This window comes from Anabrus simplex, chromosome 8, assembly GCF_040414725.1.
Source record: "Anabrus simplex isolate iqAnaSimp1 chromosome 8, ASM4041472v1, whole genome shotgun sequence".
Lineage (NCBI taxonomy): Eukaryota > Metazoa > Arthropoda > Insecta > Orthoptera > Tettigoniidae > Anabrus > Anabrus simplex.
In genome coordinates, this window is record NC_090272.1 from 191200242 (window position 1) to 191220266 (window position 20025).

The 20025-nt window shown below is 40.7% G+C and overlaps 1 protein-coding gene across 2 annotated transcripts in view; it reads right to left on the reverse strand.

Moving 5' to 3' along the window:
* ash2 (Set1/Ash2 histone methyltransferase complex subunit ash2) overlaps window positions 1-20025 on the reverse strand; it is a 131374-nt gene that overhangs the window by 81680 nt on the left and 29669 nt on the right. Inside the window, exon 3 of one of the 2 annotated variants that reach the window (XM_067153209.2) lies at window positions 17740-17918. In XM_067153209.2, the coding sequence (XP_067009310.1) occupies window positions 17740-17918 (179 nt within the window). Of the gene's footprint in view, window positions 1-2835; window positions 2973-17739; window positions 17919-20025 lie in introns of those variants that run through there. The other variant, XM_067153210.2, reaches the window with a different exon arrangement.

Sequence of the window (20025 nt, forward strand, 5' to 3'; positions counted from 1 at the left end):
TCAACCATTTGCCACAGTTGGTCGTCTGTACGAGGCTGGGGCAGAGTTTGCAAACGGCGTCCAATGAGATCCCACACGTATTCGATTGGTGAGAGATCCGGAGAGTACGCTGGCCACGGAAGCATCTGTACACCTCGTAGAGCCTGTTGGGAGATGCGAGCAGTGTGTGGGCGGGCATTATCCTGCTGAAACAGAGCATTGGGCAGCCCCTGAAGGTACGGGAGTGCCACCGGCCGCAGCACATGCTGCACGTAGCGGTGGGCATTTAACGTACCTTGAATACACACTAGAGGTGACGTGGAATCATACGCAATAGCGCCCCAAACCATGATGCCGCGTTGTCTAGCGGTAGGGCGCTCCACAGTTACTGCCGGATTTGACCTTTCTCCACGCCGACGCCACACTCCTCTGCGGTGACTATCACTGACAGAACAGAAGCGTGACTCATCGGAGAACACGACGTTCCGCCATTCTCTCATCCAAGTCGCTCTAGCCCGGCACCATGCCAGGCGTGCACGTCTATGCTGTGGAGTCAATGGTAGTCTTCTGAGCGGACGCCGGGAGTGCAGGCCTCCTTCAACCAATCGACGGGAAATTGTTCTGGTCGATATTGGAACAGCCAGGGTGTCTTGCACATGCTGAAGAATGGCGGTTGACGTGGCGTGCGGGGCTGCCACCGCTTGGCGGCAGATGCACCGATCCTCGCGTGCTGACGTCACTCGGGCTGCGCCTGGACCCCTCGCACGTGCCACATGTCCCTGCGCCAACCATCTTCGCCACAGGCGCTGCACCGTGGACACATCCCTATGGGTATCGGCTGCGATTTGACGAAGCGACCAACCTGCCCTTCTCAGCCCGATCACCATACCCCTCGTAAAGTCGCCTGTCTGCTGGAAATGCCTCCGTTGACGGCGGCCTGGCATTCTTAGCTATACATGTGTCCTGTGGCACACGACAACATGTTCTACAATGACTGTCGGCTGAGAAATTACGGTACGAAGTGGGCCATTCGCCAACGCCGTGTCCCATTTATCGTTCGCTACGTGCACAGCACAGCGGCGCATTTCACATCATGAGCATACCTCAGTGACGTCAGTCTACCCTGCAATTGGCATAAAGTTCTGACCACTCCTTCTTGGTGTTGCATTTGCTCTGTCAGTCAGTGTAAATGGGTTTTTTTTTGTTAGTTGCTTTACGTCGCACCGACACAGATAGGTCTTATGGCGACGATCGGACAGGGAAGGGCTAGGAGTGGGAAGGATGCGGCCGTGGCCTTAATTAAGGTACAGCCCCAGCATTTGCCTGGTGTGAAAATGGGAAACCACGGAAAACCACTTTCAGGGCTGCCGACAGTGGGGTTCGAACCTACTATCTCCCGAATAATGGATACTGGCCGCACTTAAGCGACTGCAGCTATTGAGCTCGGCAGGTTTTAAATGAAACCAACATTTAGTGACATTTACAATTTCCCTCTCAGTATACTTATACTCTGCTGAATTCAGATAGTGCAAGTTTTTCTTCATTAGTTCAGAGTAGAAGTGTTTACAAGAAGTTATTCTGAGGGATTTTTTTTTTTAAAGTACGAAATTTATGAATTCTTGGTGATTTTTGCCCAAAAATATTAATTCTGGTATTCGAGTGTAATTTCTCAAGAAAATAATAAACTGAAAGAATGTAATTTAATTAAAACAAGATTATGTTGTCATGCCATATTTATGCAGGGAGAAAAAACACTAAATATATCTGGAATAATGAGACTTTTTTTTACAACAACTTGCTTTACGTCGCACTGACACAGATAGATATTATGGCGATGATGGGATAGGAAAGACCTACGAGTGGGAAGGAAGTGGCCATAGCCTTAATTAAGCTACAGCCCCAACATTTGCCTAGTGTGAAAATGGGTAACCACAGAAAACCATCTTCAGGACTGCTGACATTGGGGTTCAAACCCACTACCTCCCGCATGCAAGCTCACACCTGCATGCCCCTAACCGCAAGGCCAACTTGCCCGAATATTGAGATAAAGGTGGGCTGTACATAATTTGAAAGCAAATATTTTTATACATACAGATACTTGAGAAGCTAATATTCTCACGACTGTACCTTCACCCGCACGCCATTTGGAATACTATGACCACTTTCTGTTCCTGTGTACTAACATTGGCTATGCACTTCTATTACATTTTGGTGTTCGGTGCTCCTTCTCTCTGCTCCTCGTGACTTCCTTAAGTACATGGGAGAAACCAAGAGACTTACCAGAGCCAGAATTTCAAAATATATCAGGCACACAAAAGTGAAGAAACTGAGAAATTAACCATTACAGAACCCTGTCACACCACCAAGTATGTTAAAATGGGGATCAAACAAAAATATTGCACAAATAATGCTAATATTGCATAAAATTCCTAGAACTGTGTGAGAGGCAATGGAAATAAACAAATATAACAGGGATTTCAGCTACATATTTTCCGAGTCCTGGATGAAGCCTTACCAAAGTCAACAAACAAAACAGGATCTGACATACTGTAATGAGTATGTCCTCTGCAAGGTCACTGCTTTGCAAAATGGAATGCTAAATAACTAGTATGATTGTACTCGCCCTAATGTATAGACTGCATGGATAAAACTATCTGAGCATTGAAATCTCTCTAATACTGTAGAGTTTAGGAATGTTGAAATAGAACACAGTGTTAACAACTTACCTCAGGTTCACTCATATTTGTATGTCCCAGTCTACAGAGTTAATCCACTCACTGCATAGTGCTACTGTGCTAGGTATTGCACAACATGTGTCAGTCACAACATCTTACCAATTGGTAAACAACAACTTACCTCAGGTTCACTCATCTTTGTATGTCTCAATGCACAGTTATTCCACTTATTGGGGAGTGCTAGGCATTACATCTATAACACACCAACTGGTTAACAACTTAGCTCAGGTTCACTCATCTTTGTACTGTATGTCTCAGACTACAGAGTTATTCCACTCACTGGAGAATGCTAGGTATTGCACAACTTGTGTCACATCATCTACAGGGCGGCCACAAAGTCCCGTTACCCCCTACAATAACAAACATAAAACTCTGAACTGAAATAAATAACATGAACAGCTTTTTAGAGTTTTCTTGAGATATGAACTATTACTTGCCTAAAGGAACAGTCTGTGTACCGCCATTCTCATGGTAAAGGATAATAGGTACGCCGTCAGGTTCCAAGCATCATTTTTTGCAGCATTGTTGGTGTAAATTGAGTGAATGCTTGTCTCACAGCATCTTTCAGATCATCACTGGTATTGTAACAGTTTTGTGAAATGATACCCTTTATGAACTCCAGTAGCGAATTATCAGTGTGGTGAGGTCTGGGCTTGTGATAGCCAAGCAAGTGGTGCCGGCAGCACAAGAGAGCCACAACCAAAAAGGGCTTCATTATGATATTCGTGTACTGCGATGGCATAATGGGCAGGTGCCCCATCATGCTGAAACCAACATGTCTCTTTAATTCCATGCTGAAAAAAAGCAAACATCATACAGAAGGTATTGTAACTTGGTGCGCGTTTAAAGCGAATTAATTTGGAAACAAACGAGTGTTATTACAGTGAAACGAAGCTGAATACACCAGCAAAAGGTGAGATTCTGTATTTACCGAAAAACCAGTGAAATTTTCGTGTATAGAAGTGATTTAATTTTAAATACACATTCATTATAGAAACGGTAGGCATACTGGTCTTGTAGTAGTTACCAAGAACTTATACATACAGAGGATTTCCTGGAGAACTTTTATATAAAACATCAAAGAGTAATAATCTCAACTGTAGAGAGTACTCGTTTATATAGACTGTGATGCACCAAAAATCAGAGATTAGACAATTATGCCAGCAGCACAAGGAAATAACACTGAACATTGTGCAAAACGCATCATAGAACAAAAGGTGATAATTCCATAGGATGTGATGGCTGCAATTCATGGTATCACAATTCATGTACATCACTCAGAGCAACCGAAATCAAAGCATTGAACTCACAAAAGGGAAACCTTCTATGGATGTGCGAATCATGTCGTTTCAGGCTTCAAAACTACAGTCTATGTAAAACTTCGCAAGAAGAATCAGTAATCGCCAGAAACTAAATAGCAATTATAAAGAATTAAAAGACAAAATAGAAGACCTAGGTGAAACATTAATGACAAAAATGACTTTTCTAATGGAGACACAACTTAAGCAAACTGACTTACTAATTACAATAGCATCTACAGCTCCAAAGGAAAATAACACAGAATTTGCTCAAACATCTAGATCACTAATAAAGGGAATAAGCCACTTGGAAATACAAAGGAACAATGCAAAAATCAGGGAGGATGCTGAAACGGATACAAAATCCAAAATCAATGAAACCACAATGAATAGGAATGTGGAAATGGGAAAAGTGAATAGGCCAGGAGTACCCCGACAAGATAATATAATCAGAAAAATAAAAGGGATGGGTAATAAGCCCACAGTAATTGGGACAATGAGCAATACCGAGCTTCAAGCCGGAGAAAGAAAGGCTTCACAGAGATACTACAGAAGAAAAAATTAAGAAACATCTTCAAAAACAAGGAGTAACAAACAAGGTAAATTGTGAAGAATTACAAACTAAAGGATATTTCAAAGCTTTTAAAATTTCCATTCCACTTGCGGAAAAAGAACGACCCATGGAACCAGATTTTTGGCCAGCCGGAGTTCTAGTAAGACAGTTTCGTTTTCGAAACAGAAGGCAAGAAGGCGCAAAATTTCAATAGGCTAATAAACACTTAATACCAATATAATGGTCCGTTATTGGACATTATAAATTTTCCAGCTAACTCATTCTTGGTTGCCTGCGTTTTGCCCTTGTGTGCTAAGTTGGGCTCGTCAGTTGGGACTTAGCACACCTCCCAAGACGCAAGGCTAGTGCATACCGTGGAGGCCACTGCATAGGCTACCTGAAGCCACCAGGAGTGCCAATGCACTATGAGATCTATGTCTCATTTCCAAAAATTGATGCTTTCTGGCCATCAGATGATATAGATGTTGATTCCCGTACGGAACTTAAAATATTTGTCCTGAATGAGTAAATTTATAATACCAATATAATGGTCCGTTATTGGACATTATAAATTTTCCAGCTAACTCATTCTTGGTTGCCTGCGTTTCGCCTTTGTGTGCTAAGTGATGGTATGCACTAGCCAGCGTCTTGGTAGGTGTGCTAGGTACCAACTGACGAGCCCAGCCTAGCACACGGGGGCGAAACGCTGGCAACCAGGAATGAGTTAGCTGGAAAATTTATAATGTCCAATAACGGACCTTTATATTGGTATTATAAATTTACTCATTCAGGACAAATATTTTAAGTTCCCTATGGGAATCAACATCCATATCATAATAAACACTTAATCAAAAAAGATAACTTTGATTCAGGAAATTTCACACTTGACTTGATTTTATGGAATGTAGAAGGAATAAGAGACTTGCTTTCAACAACTCCAGAAAATCCTTGGGCAAGACATGATATAGTTGTAATCACAGAAACAATGCTGACAGAGAGGATGGATACGCCAGGCTACTACAGCAAATACGCATTGTCAATTCATAACGATCGTGGAAGGCCAGGAGGAGGAGTGACCTGCATGTACAACAACAAAATGGGAAGACTTAGAGATACAATAATAGATGAATTAGTAATCTTGAAAGCAGAAGAAATGACTATAGTTGGAACATATATTAGCCCGTTGAAAAAAGTGGAAGACACTGTCGAGCAAATAGCCAAACTTATAGCCTTTACTGACAAGGATGAAAATGTTATACTAGCTGGAGATTTTAACTGTCGTCTGGATAAACAGAATAGCAAAACAGATATCGTATTAGAAATGCTGCTCACGGAAGGATACCGTCTAATCAATAAAAGTGAGGAGTTCACCTACTTGGCTCTGAACGGTTACAGTACCATCGATTTAATCTTCTACCAAGGAAGAAATATTAAACTGATAGGACATCAGATTATGAGAAATCAAGGTATTGCCGCACAAAGGAAACATCTACCGGTAGTACCAATATAAAAGGTCCGTTATTGGACATTATAAATTTTCCAGCTAACTCATTCCTGGTTGCCAGCGTTTCGCCCCCGTGTGCTAGGCTGGGCTCGTCAGTTGGTACCTAGCACACTTACCAAGACGCTGGCTAGTACATACTGTGGAGGCCACTGCGTAGGCTAAATGTAGCCACCGGCAGTGCCAATGCAATATGAGAGACCCCGTCTCACTATCAAAAAATTGATGCCTGCTTGGCCATCGGATGATACAGATGTTGATTCCCATAGGGAACCTGAATTATTTGTTCCGAATGAGTAAATTTATAATACCAAGGTGTGCTAGGTACCAACTGACGAGCCCAGCCTAGCACACAGGGACGAAACACTGGCAACCAGGAATGAGTTAGCTGGAAAATTTATAATGTCCAATAACGGACCTTTTATATTGGTATTATAAATTTACTCATTCGGAACAAATAATTCCCTATGGGAATCAACATCTGTAACATCTACCGGTATCGGCAAATTTCTTAATTAAACAAAAGGTCCCACATGAAACAGAGAATATACACATAAGTATAGAGGAAAACAAACTCAGGGAAAACAGCCAAAGGATAGAAGAGACTCATCAGTTCATTGAGGAAGGTAATCTTGAAACAGCTTTAGGTATCATCAATGGAATAATAAGGGATTCTTTGTCCCACAAGAAACCTCGGAAGTCCAAAGAATGGTTTGATGTAGAATGCTACATAGAAAGAAGAAAAACGCTTAACTTACTACATATAGCCAGAAGACTTAAAACTGTAACCATCTTACAAGCTTACGTAATACAACGATGAAGTTATAAATAATTATTGACCGAGCTCGATAGCTGCAGTCGCTTAAGTGCGGCCAGTATCCAGTATTCGGGAGATAGTAGGTTCGAACCCCACTGTCGGCAGCCCTGAAAATGGTTTTCCGTGGTTTCCCATTTTCACACCAGGCAAATGCTGGGGCTGTACCTTAATTAAGGCCACGGCCGCTTCCTTCCCACTCCTGGCCCTTCCCTGTCCCATCGTCGCCATAAGACCTAACTGTGTCGGTGCGACGTAAAGCAACTAGAAAAAAAAAAAAATAATAATTATTGAAAACGAAAAGGAACAATCATACCAAAATGCAAGCACAACAGAAAGCCCAAGAAGAATCCTTTTCTGGCTTTAAAGAGGAAAAGGGTGAATCCATCGAATCAAATAAATATGAATAAATGGGAAAACCACTTTAATAATGTATAAAATACAGGAGGACGAACATTAGCACTAGATGTTTTAAAATGTGGTTCGACAAAATATCTAGAAATAACAATAGATGAAGTGACGAGAACAATTCAAGACACTAAAAAACACAAAGCAGCCGGTCCGGATGGAATTTACAACGAGAATCTAAGAGACACTTTACAGTTGCTAGCACCTTATTGGACCAAACTATTCAATAAATGTTTAGAAATGGGTAGAATCCCAGAGAGCTGCAGGATGTCCTACATAAAAATCTTATATAAGGGAAAAGGAGAGCCTGATGATGAAAACTCATATAGAGGGATAGCGTCAGAGATCATCATGAAAGTATATACAAAGATCATTAATCAAAAACTTAACAAATTAATAGATGATCGTCTTCCACAGGAACAATTCGGGTTCATGAAAGGCAGAGGAACTCTACAAGCTGTTGCTAATTTACTAGATGAGGTGCAAGAAGCACTTAGGCATCAAAAAGGAAAATTTTATGCTGTATTCATTGACTTTAGTACGGCCTTTGACTTGCTCAAGAGATCAAAGCTAATGGGAAAATTAGATGATATGATTGGAGCAGACAATGAACTTAAGATTGTAATAAATAATCTTCTAGCCTACAATAGTGTGAGAATAGATGATGGGGTATCACTCTCTTCTCCCATCACTCAAACAAACAGTGTGTTACAAGGAGACCCCATTAGCCCTATGCTTTTTAACGTAGCTACAACAGACATCGCAAGAATATCTATTGACAGTGCTTTATGCCTATGCAGATAACATGATAATAGGATCGAGAAACAGAGAAGACCTTCAGATCGCAGTAGATAGATTACAGGAATGGGCCGAAACAAAGGACTTCCATGTTAACAAGGACAAGACGGTCTGTATGGTTTTCAGAAAAGGAGGAAGAATAGCAACGACAGATAGAATTTCATATGCAGGGGTAGACTTGACTACAGTAAATAAGTTTCGCTACCTCGGCATCACTCTACAAACTTCAGGATCTTCGTTCAAAATACATGTGAGGGAAAGAGCAGCAGCAATAAGAGGAATTTACGATATACAAGACCCAACCAAAATATCAATAGGCTCGGCAATGAAACTTTTTCATGCAAAGACACTACCCATTCTGACATACGGCACAGATTTAATCTGGGACAAATTATCAACATCAGACCTAACTACCCTTGAAAAAGTGAAAGCTGAAACATGCTAATATGGCATGTTCATTAAATTGATGTTTTCTATATTGCAAAGAACTTGTGTCAACCTCTCCTCAATTGACTTATGTATTTCCATGGTTGTACCTTAGAAGGCAGCTCCCTTGGTCGTGTGCATGGAAGATCGTTCTTTCGGCGAGACCTTTGTCTTATCTCTTTGGAGTGAATGTTGGCATCGAGTGCATGGAAGATCGTTCTTTCAGCGAGACCTTTGTCTTATCTCTTTGGAGTGAATCTTGGCATTGTTGTGTGTGCTGAATATAAAGATGGAGCCCTCGCAGATTGGAGCGGCGTTCTTATGTTATAAATGGGTTTATAACAGATTCAAACATGACCCATACTACCTTGCTTCTTATTATTTTAATTACTGATATGGCAGGTACGTTAATCTTTATTTGAAAAATGCTCTTACGGTGTTTGTAAGACATTCTTCACTATCATGCATAGCTGATTGATATGCATCTTTGTACTCAAAGCGAGAATGGATTGTGTGTCTGTTGTTGATGTGATAGTATTGTGTTCGTGGCTGGGTCTCTGAGTTATTTTGGTGCACTGCATTGTAAAATACTTTGCCATCGTATGAATGTATGCCCTGCGTCTTGCTCGGAGATCCATTTCGGGTCGAACGGAGTGCATAAGTGAAGGGCTTATGCGTGACCGTTAGGTCACTAATATGTTGCTGCTAATTGCCTGAGCTGTGCACGCTATCCCTAACATATGTGAGACCCAATATTTGTGGTCAGGTGAATCACATATATGAGACTGTGTTCAACTTATTTACTGGTGCAACTGCTCGTGTCATTTGTCGATGCTGACAGAGTGTATGTGTTTGTTTGCGTGTGTGGGCGTGTGAAAGGAGAGTAAGGATGACGTATCGATCAGTTCATTAAATATTTTAATATTTTTCTGGACCTCATGCTTGTCGTGGGTACGGCTATTCTTGTTTTGCCTTGGTGTCCGTCCTGGCCCTTTGTTGACCTTGAGGCCGCCATGTTGTTTATTTTAATTCGGGCTATGCGCTTGCCTATGCTTCTCTTTCGGTTTTAAATTTTAATTCTTTGGTCCAGAGATGCTGCTCTCTGTGCTAAGATGTGATCTTGCATGTTTGTTTATGTTTCTCTGGGTTTATTGTTAACTATTCTTTTCTGCTTCGCGCTGCATGGGATTTATGATGTGCAGTAATTGATCAGCGTTCTCAATTTGATCGAGCCAACCTGTCCGTCATGTGACAAACTGGATTTTCATTTGCACAGCCGAGAGCGGAACACACGTCTAGAATAATCCGAGCCAATAAAAATGGCCCAGCGAACCAATAACCTGTCAAGCTACAGACACACCTCCCAACCGGAGGCTATAAAATGCTCTGCAGTTATTAAATCACTCTCTTATTACACTTTGACTTCTTCCTATACTTTGCGTTCTGGTATGCTTACGCTCCGAGATTTCGGCTATCATTCTACGAACTTTGAGCAAAACACAAACCAGTACATTTGCTTGTTGAACTGAATCTTGTGAAATTTAACGTGGACTTCGTCACATTTTCAAATGTGAACATTAACTTACTCTACCACATCGATTAATCTTCTAAATCATTTAATTTAGTCACGTTATTTTGTACGATCGTCGAGCCCTCAGTAAGTGTCGTGTTCCAAAATCCAGTGAAATGTTACTTGGCTCGAGCGTATACTAAAATTCTATTGTGTCAGTTACAGCTACTCTTCAACTAAGTACATGAAGGAGACAGCAGATCAATGGGAATCGTCGCCTCTACAATATGCATTTCACCACATCAAGAGGATCGTCAACATCATCGTGGGACACCAACCTTCCTGCCAGCATGTTGTACTAAACGTGTGAGGCACCCTTAACACCGAGGGGATGGATGTGAAGGACATGCTGATATAATGGAGGAGCTGATCGAGAATCGAACGCCATCGTAAAATTTAAGTACCATTTTGAATTTGTTTCTGTTTCATCTATGTAGAAACTACTTGATCTCCCTTCTTTTAGCAGTATTTTTGTTCAATTTGGTCATATTTAGTGATATTTCACTTCCTTTTCTTGAGGTAATGGTAGACTAGTTACATGTGTGATTGAGCTTTGACATTCTATTAGAGTAGTTAGACGTAGTTAGTCTTCGGAATGTGTCCAATGTGTACTTAACCTTAATCAAAGCTTAAAATAAGTGACCATTCGCTTAACATTGAATTAAATCAGTAATTATGATAATTTGAGATTATGAGATTGAATGGAGTGTTGTTCCACTGCATTAAATTGACGTGAGATTTATCTAAGAATTGTTCGAAACTTTATCAATGTGAAGTCATCTGAATTTTTGACTTATTTTGGTGAAAAGAGAGAGTTTATAATCACTAATGATGATGATAAATTCCAATCATAAGACCGGGTTAAAGACTACATTAGCTGCCTCTGTGGATCAGTGGTAGAGCGTCGGCCTCCGGATCCCAAGATAGCGGGTTCAAACCCGGCAGAGGAAGTCGGATTTTTGAAGGGCAGAAAAAAGTCCATTTGACACTCCATGTCGTATGATGTCGGCATGTAAAAGATCTCTGGCGACATATTTGGTGTTTACCCGACAAAATTCATTAAATCTCAGCCATAGACGCCCAAGAGAGTTTCGGTTTATTCAGTCTGCCATCTACTGGGCCTAGACTAAAACCGAACGTCGAAATTGACGAGCAGACAGCCAGATGGTGTCAAATTGAAATGTCTGCACATGGTAGCTGAGGCCATACGATGATTATTATTATTATTATAAAGACTAAATTAAAGGTCGTAAGCATAAAATGTGATTGATTATTCTTGTGAACGAAGTTATTGTGCTCTTGATGTTGTATTTGCCTGGAATATGGGTGGATCCTGTGGGATTAAATTGTTGTTATTTAGAAGCGTGTGTCTTGGGAACACTGCGTTCTGATATTAAATTTGAGCACGCTAGAGTGTCGTTTCGATGTGTGAATAATAATAATAATAATAACAATGAAAGCTTACTGACCACATATTTGTCAATCCGAGTCGTTAACCAACTTGATTGTAGTGATTATTTTTCTATCAGATCCTTGAAATGTATTTAATTCAGATCGATTGTCGTCGGAATATTATTGTTACATCTTTCCAAGTGATTACTTTGATTCAATCACATGTTACATACATTGCCAAGTATGTTTATGGATATTTGATTCAGATAACCCGATTAGGTCTTAAAAATCATTCAGTAATAATTCCTCGATTAGGATTCGATTGTAAATAATGTATATATAAATATTTCGTGTATCCTCTGTGTGAATGGATGAATGGAGTAGATAGTGATATTTTCTGACATGAATTTTTTACGGTGTGTTGTGGTCTGATCATACGTTCACCGTGATGATCTAGACTATTCCAGCATCGTATAGGTCAAATTCTTGTTGTGGAAGTGTTTACTTCAACATTTATTGTCGTTAAATTATTTTTTGATTGAATTTAATGCAAATTAATTTAAAGACAAGACGAAAGATCATTTTGTTTCAATTATAAAGGCAATGATTTAACTATGTAAAAACTGACTATCTGGAGCACGAAAGGCGAAATACTGCAGTACATCACAACAATGAAGACGGGCATGTCAAACGAATTTAGTGAACGGTTAGCGCATGCTCAGCAAGACATACTAATGGGAATAGATAAATACAAGAATGAGGTCGAACGATCCTTCCAGAATATTGAAGACAAGATTAATGATAACATTTCGGACTTAGCAGCCGCAAAGTTCGCTTGGGCGAAAAAGTTCATCGGCCTTGACAAGAATTTGAAACAAGTCAAGCAGGGTATTCTTGAAGAATTAAAAACTGCGCAAACCCGTAACTCAGAATGTTTTGATTACTTTTACGAGGTTCTCGAAGGAAATCAACATGAAATAAAATCTATAAAATCGACTCTCATGAAAGAAATTCAGAAAGTAAGAGTTGAAGCTAAAACAGACACTGACGCATGTAGTAAACAATATACCGATGAAATTAAGGAAACAGTTCACGAAATGCACTTGTTAAAAGTTCAGAGTGAGAGCACAAGTACTCTCTCTACTCAAGAAACAAGTTCTTCTAGAGAAAAGTCTAATGGGGACGGCTCAGAGTTCAACGCCACATGCAACCTTAGAACTAGGTGGAACAAATCCAAATAATATTTCCTCAGGAATATCGAATAATGCTTCACAGTTGAACACCACCGTTCAAACACAAATCATCAACATCATCTGACTCCAGGAAGACCAACCGAAAAAGTTTAACAAAGTTCAACAACATATGCGGAATAACTCCTAAAAGCTTTATTAACGAGCTGCAGGATTATTTTCGCGATGCTAAAATAATAATAATAATAATAATAATAATAAAAATACTGCCAGAGAGAGACAAATTCGAGTCACTGAAAGATACCTGGAAAACTCAGTGCATACCTGGTTTTTGGCATTTAAGATTTTCTTTCGACGATTTAAAAGGGTTTAAAAAAACATTCTTGGAAAAGTACTGGATTAGTGACGTCCAGCACAACCTGAAGAATGAGCTATATGCCCGAAAGTACGCATCTTCGATGCCTACTAAATACTCTGACTTCTTTTCAAGCCGATTGAGGAAACTCAGAGAATTAGATTCACCTCCGGCTGAACAAGAACTAGAGTAGAACGCAGCCCGGAAGGCGGTTTGAAGAGGGTTGCGCAGTAACATTTGCGCGCTTTGTAGTATGACGTGTTTTCCGCTGAGCCAATAGAATCATTTCAGTAAAAGGTGCCTGTTTGTGCGGGTCATGAGTGAATGTTTAGAGTTTTATTTGTAAATATCATAATCAACGAATTTAGGGAACTATTTGCATGTGTACGATAGATCCAGGAAGAGCAAAAAGACAAGTATTCCGTCTACAGGTGAGGGAAATAGTATTTAAAGTGTATTTGTATTTGGTAAGCATGCAGCAGCAGGCATTCATAGGCGGAGAAGGTGAGGAACGCCATGTTGCCACGCTTCAAAAGAAGACAGCACTCGCGTGTGGTATCGGCCTGCAAACAGTACAGAGGATAAAACAAGCTTTGGAAATAAAAATAATGCGGTGTTCAGGTCGCCAGAGAAGAATCCTTAGAGGAAGAAGCCAGCGACGGCCCTCGATGATTTCCATAAAAATGTTCTGCATACAACAATATTTGATATGTATAAAAATGGCGAATATCCTACGGCATTGAAACTGGACCATCCATTTACCTTCCTTAACATCTCAAAAATTTTCCTCAACACTTTCGCGGGGTTTGATGTTAAAAATTAAGTTGGACTTTCACGAAACTTTTAAGCCCACAAAACATATAGGTAATCGCTTTGGAATTCAAGATATAACTGGATCAAAAAATGTTTACATATTCATGTTGTTATGCTGTCTGCCCTTCGCCTTTAATTTCTCTCACCTTATTTTTACTTTCCTTAATATCTCGAAAATTTTCCTCAACACCTTCGCGGGATTTGGTATTAAAAATTAATTTGGACTTTTAGAAAACGTTTAAGCCCACGAAAAATATAGGTCATCGCTTTGGAATTCAAAATATAACTGGATGAAAAAAAATGTTTACACATTCATGCTGTTATGCTCTCTGCACTTCGCCTTCATTTCTCTCAACTTCCATTTAATTTCCTTAATATCTCGAAAATTACCCTCATCACTTTCTCAAGGTTTGATGTTAAAAATTAATTTGGATTTTCAGAAAAACTTTTAAGCCCAAAAAAATTATAGGTCATCACTTTGGAATTAAAGATATAACTGGACGAAAAAATGTTTACACATACATGCTGTTATGAGTAGCCACATTGGCATCACCGCATCTCATACTTCTGTCTCTCTCTGCGCAACGAAACCGCCTTCCGGGCTGCGTTCTACTCTAGTAAAAGTCATCATTCGTCAACTGCCCGTGGACGTACAATGGATCATGATAACCTCGAATGTGCAGACAGCTATACAGGCCGAAGCCATGTTGAGACAATTAGATATGACTTCAAAAGAACCAGTCCGTAGTAACATACACAGTAAAGGTTTCCACCTATTCTATACAAAATATATTCACAATATTTTAAAATTACATGGAACTAGTTTCGACTCATCTAGGGGTCATCATCAGCCACATCAAAGCAAAGATCACTCTTGACGAAATCCTAAGAACATGTTAATTTTAACAGTAAGATTATTATGGAATAACAAGTGAATGTGGTAAATGAAAAGAGATGTTAGTATGGGACAGTTGAGTAATAGCTAATAAATATACAAGGAATATACATAAGAGGTTTGGAACAAAGTATAAAAGAGGGCTTAGTGTTGTAAAAATTATATAATCATGGAAAACAGTAAGTCCTTATAATGAAGAATGCAATGTGAAATGACACATATAAAATTATATATGGCTTAGGAAGAGTGGAGGTGGTTTAGGAGGGGAAGAGGGCTTAAGGTGGGGTTGAAGGGTGCGGGAGAAAGGGTAATTGTCTCGGAAAAGTACCTTTGATTAAATTTAGGATTGAGTTTTGGTTGGCTGCATTATTGTTTCTGAGGAAAGTGATAAATAAATCGAAGAGTATGTTGGGTTTCTCTGAGATTTCATTGAGATTGTGACTGGCATTAAAGTATTGGTCTAGGTGTATGTAGTAATTTTCCATTATGTCGAGTAAAGGGCCCTTGTTTGCTAATACGAGGATGTCCATGTCTTGTTCGATAATGGTGAAATTATGGTTATAATCTTGCATGTGTTGGCCGATGGCTGAAAACTTGTATTTTATTGCGTTAGTGTGCCATATATAATTTTATATGTGTCATTTCACATTGCATTCTTCATTATAAGGACTTACTGTTTCCAATGATTATATAATTTTTACAACACTAAGCCCCCTATTATACTTTGTTCCAAACCTCTTATGTATATTCCTTGTATATTTATTAGCTATTACTCACCTGTCCCATACTAACATCTCTTTTCATTTACCACATTCACTTGTTGTTCCATAATAATCTTACTGTTAAAATTAACATGTTCTTAGGATTTCGTCAAGAGTGATCTTTGCTTTGATATGGCTGATGATGACCCCTAGATGGGTCGAAACTAGTTCCATGTAATTTTAAAATATTGTGAATATATTTTGTATTGAATAGGTGGAAACCTTTACTGTGTTGTTACTCATATGTTATTCTCAGTTCAATACGGACCAACAACATGAAATTTATAACCCTTAACAGTCCGTAGTACTCGCATCTAAGAGCCACAACAATTAATGACGAACGAACGGTTCACCTTTGGGATTCCTTGTGCACAGGCTGAGCTGGACCGGGAAAAAGGGGGCAATACTAAATACTACTGAGGCCCGGTTTCATAGTTTGAGTTTAAGCCGAAGCTTTAGTAAGCTACGCACACCGCTTAAGCAAGGCTCACTCTTTGGCTTAAACACCACGAGTTTCACAGTAGGGGGACCATGTGCAGCTTTACTAAGCTGAACATCTCCGAAGTTGGTAATGCTTGCACATGCGCAATGATTCAATTCTCATCTTTGTTTACATCCGTAGCCTATGATTGATTGACTTGTAGGTTATACAACGTTTATCAGCCAAGATAATTTAGAAAAATGAACGGAAAATGTGATTCCAATAACAGTAACAAAAATAAAGTTTAAAAAAGGTCACTCGCCCGTCCTGCTGACACGTATTATCACTACAGTCTAAAATGGCCATAACTTCTGAACCATTCATGCAAATAATGTCCTGACAAGGTTATTGTAATCCTTATAAAATACTGGAGGAGGTCAAACAATTTATTTTGATGAGGAATTCGAGGATAATATCGAAATATTTATTTAATGTTAAGGAGTTATATTTTTTTACCGCTGAGTATAGTATAAAATCGCTTCTAGAGGGCAAACGGTTGGAAATAGGTATATACCATCGCAGACTTTTTTGTAGAGGTTTCTATGCTCTACAATTCGTACGCTTACACTTGGGGTCTATCGTTGATGGTTCACGCAGCGCAAGCCAAGAAAGCAAGTGACCGACCGACATTTTTGTCTCTTTTACTGTATATCGGAACACAGAAACTGTATTATTTCACGAGCCTCGAAATATATTCAGAAATATAAGTTATTAATGTTATTGGTTTTACGTTCCACTAACTATGAATTTGAGCACCTTCACCACAGGACTGAGACAGGATCGAACCTGCCAAGTTGGGCTATAAGAAGGCCAGCGCTCTACCATCTGAACTGAATCCTTAGCTTAAACCTCAGTTTCAAACAGCTTAAGCCAGTCACAGATAAGCTCGGCTTACCACTTGCACTCCTCACTGTGAAACTCGTCCAGAGTTTAAGCTCCCACTTAAGCCCGATCCAAGGCTTAAGCGTATACTGTGAAACCGGGCCTGAGAGTAGTTCTTACCAAAAAATAGCAATTTTGCACCAACACAGATAGGTCTTATGGCGATGATGGGATAGGAAAGGGCTAGGAGTTGGAAGGAAGTAGCCGTGGCCTTAATTAAGGTACAGCCCCAGAATTTGCCTGGGGTGAAAACGGGAAACCACGGAAAACCACCTTCAGGGCTGCCGACAGTGGGGTTTGAACCCACTTCTCCCGAATACAAGCTCACAGCTGTGCACCCCTAACCGCACAACTAACTCGCTTAGTAATTTCCTTTTTCATAGTCAATGATAGATTTAGGAAATGACAAAGTGGATAACTTTATGTCCAACGAGAATGAGTCATATAATGGGACAACCACAATGACATGTCAGAATGGGAAGAGGAGGAAGAGGAAAAAAGACAAAGACACACATAAATACACATTTGGACAAGAACAATCTCCACATTTTCATACACTGCTGTCATCAAACAAGTAGGTTCTCTCTCATCAATTCCAGTTCTTCTCAGCCATCGAGCTCATTTCTGATTCCCAGCTTCATCAGGAGGCTTCAATACTAATTGAGGGGCCATTGTGATGAATCTTCAGTCTGGGTGTGGGAAGGATAGGATTAGAATAAAGCTGGATAAATACAGGAACAGGGGAGAGACAATCAATTAACTTTTCTCCTCCTGTGTTTGTCCTGTTTTACCCAGTCTTTTACTATCATTGTTTATATTTTTCTCTTCCCTTTTACTACATTAATCTGGCTGTAAATGCATATAAGTGTAACATCTTGCATAACATACCTGCTTGGTTCTTCTTGAAGTTCTCCAGGCCAGTGGGGGAGCAGTTCTTGCACACAAAGTAGTAGTTCATCATAAATGGCACCAACTTCCCAAGCTGGTATCCAATACAAGATTCATGGAACCATCTCAGGCATGTAGCACATAGCAGTTCTACTATGTTCAGATTACGGTCCTTACCACTGGAAACACATAAAATAAACTCTCATTTGAATCATGGTAAACAATATTATAAAGGAAAATTTCAACCAAGGGCCAGTTACACTGGTTAGAAAAGCCGGTAACTTATCCATCACAGTTATCCGTAATTTTGTTTGACGACTTCAGGGTAAGCACTCATCCACATTTTCCATATTGATGTTATACACTGGTAAAAGTCAAAAAAAAAAAAAAAACACTATGGTTTCACCTGATCGATACCGCTTATTTGCTTAAGGTAAATTAAAAACTGTAAAACATGTTTCGTCTACTCTGTAGACATCTTCAGCTACATATGTTTAAGCAAACTGCATAACTGACTCAACACGGGAAACCTCACCAGGCCCGGACACCAGAAGGATTGACAGATTGAGAGCTCTTTGTTGATTCGGTGGGTGGTGGTGCGTGGCCGTTCTTAGTTGGTGGAGCGATTTGTCTTGTTAATTCCGATAACAAACGAGACTCCAGCGTGTTAAATAGTCGCATCCGGTATCAGTTTGTGCTACCAGCGACAAAACATCTTCTTAGAGGGTCAGGCAGCTTCTAGCCGCACGAAATTGAGCCATAACAGGTCTGTGATGCCTTTAGATGTTCTGGGCCGCACGCGCACTACACTGAAGGAATCAGCGTGTCCTCCTAGTCCAAAAGGACCGGGCAATCTGTTGAACCTCCTTCATGCTAGGGATTGGGGCTTGCAATTGTTCCCCATGAACGAGGAATTCCCAGTATTACATGTGATAAAATTCATTTTTGGGTCTGTATTTGTATTGTATTGAATAGGTGGATGAATAATAAAACATACAAGTGTTATTTAATACGAATTCCCAGTAAGCGAGAGTCATAAGCTCGCGATGATTACGTCCCTGTCCTTTGTACACACCGCCAGTCGCTACTACCGATTGAATGATTTAGTGAGGTCTTCGGACCAGTGCGCGGGATCTGCTTCATGCAGTTTCCGATGTGTCTGAAAAGATGACCAAACTTTATTATTTAGAGGAAGTAAAAGTCGTAACAAGGTTTCCGTATGCGAACCTGCAAAAGGATAATTACCGAAATTGTTTTATCCAAAAACATTTTGAAAAGGAGGAGTCGGACGGCCCCGTGTGGTCCTCTCCTCTGGCGAGGCTCCCTCGAGGAGTGAGACTCCTAACGAGCCCGCTGTTGCGAGCTCAGGCGAGTCCCGTACGTACTCCGTCCGTCTCTGCCAGCGGGAGTGTCGCGGTCTGCATGGTCGCGTCTCCTTCGATGCAGACATTCGGCATTGGGTACCTATCTCCCTTGCTCAGTGGAGCGGGGACAACACAAGGGGACCCATCGAGGCTTCGGCCCAGCGAGCAGGTTTTAAATGAACGCAAGGACCATGCTCAAAACACTTTTTAGCTCTGTGATGAGAAACCCATGAAAATGATTGTTTCTCCTCCACTCACCGTGGAGAGAACGATCGAAAAATGAAAGGAAACAACCCTGAACGGTGGATCACTCGGCTCGTGGGTTGATGAAGAACGCAGCAAATTGCGCATCGACATGTGAACTGCAGGATACATGAACATCGACATTTCGAACCATGAATTCCGTTCCCGGACCACACATGGCTAAAACTGAACGTGACATTGCATTCGAAGGATGGAAGTGTCACGGTTCGTGCGGCCACGGCCGCCGCCGCGTCTCCTGAAAAGGGCTTCACCTCAGTGGAGCTGGACCGGTCGACACCACCACTGAGAGTGTGTGAAACGGGAGGGTGGTCCGCGTAGCGTCTTTGTGTCTGCTGGTGCCGGTTCGCCGCCCTTGCCCCCCGACCAAGCTCGAAACTGTGTGCATGTCAGGTCAGGTCAGGAAAGACTCTGCTATTGTATGCGACAGCAGATGGTACTACCTGCGACTGTCTGGCCGAAAGTTGGGTGGCCGATACCAAATCCGACAAACTAGGGGAAAACCAACAACTACAGGTGGAGGAGTTTTCACTTAGAAGGTTAGATGAGACCTTTGTGTAGGAAATGACACACATAATCACCAGCTATTGCCTTACAGTGAGGCAGGGGAGTGCCAAAGGCTAAGAGAGACAACCCCTGACAGAGAATCCTCTGAAACGTT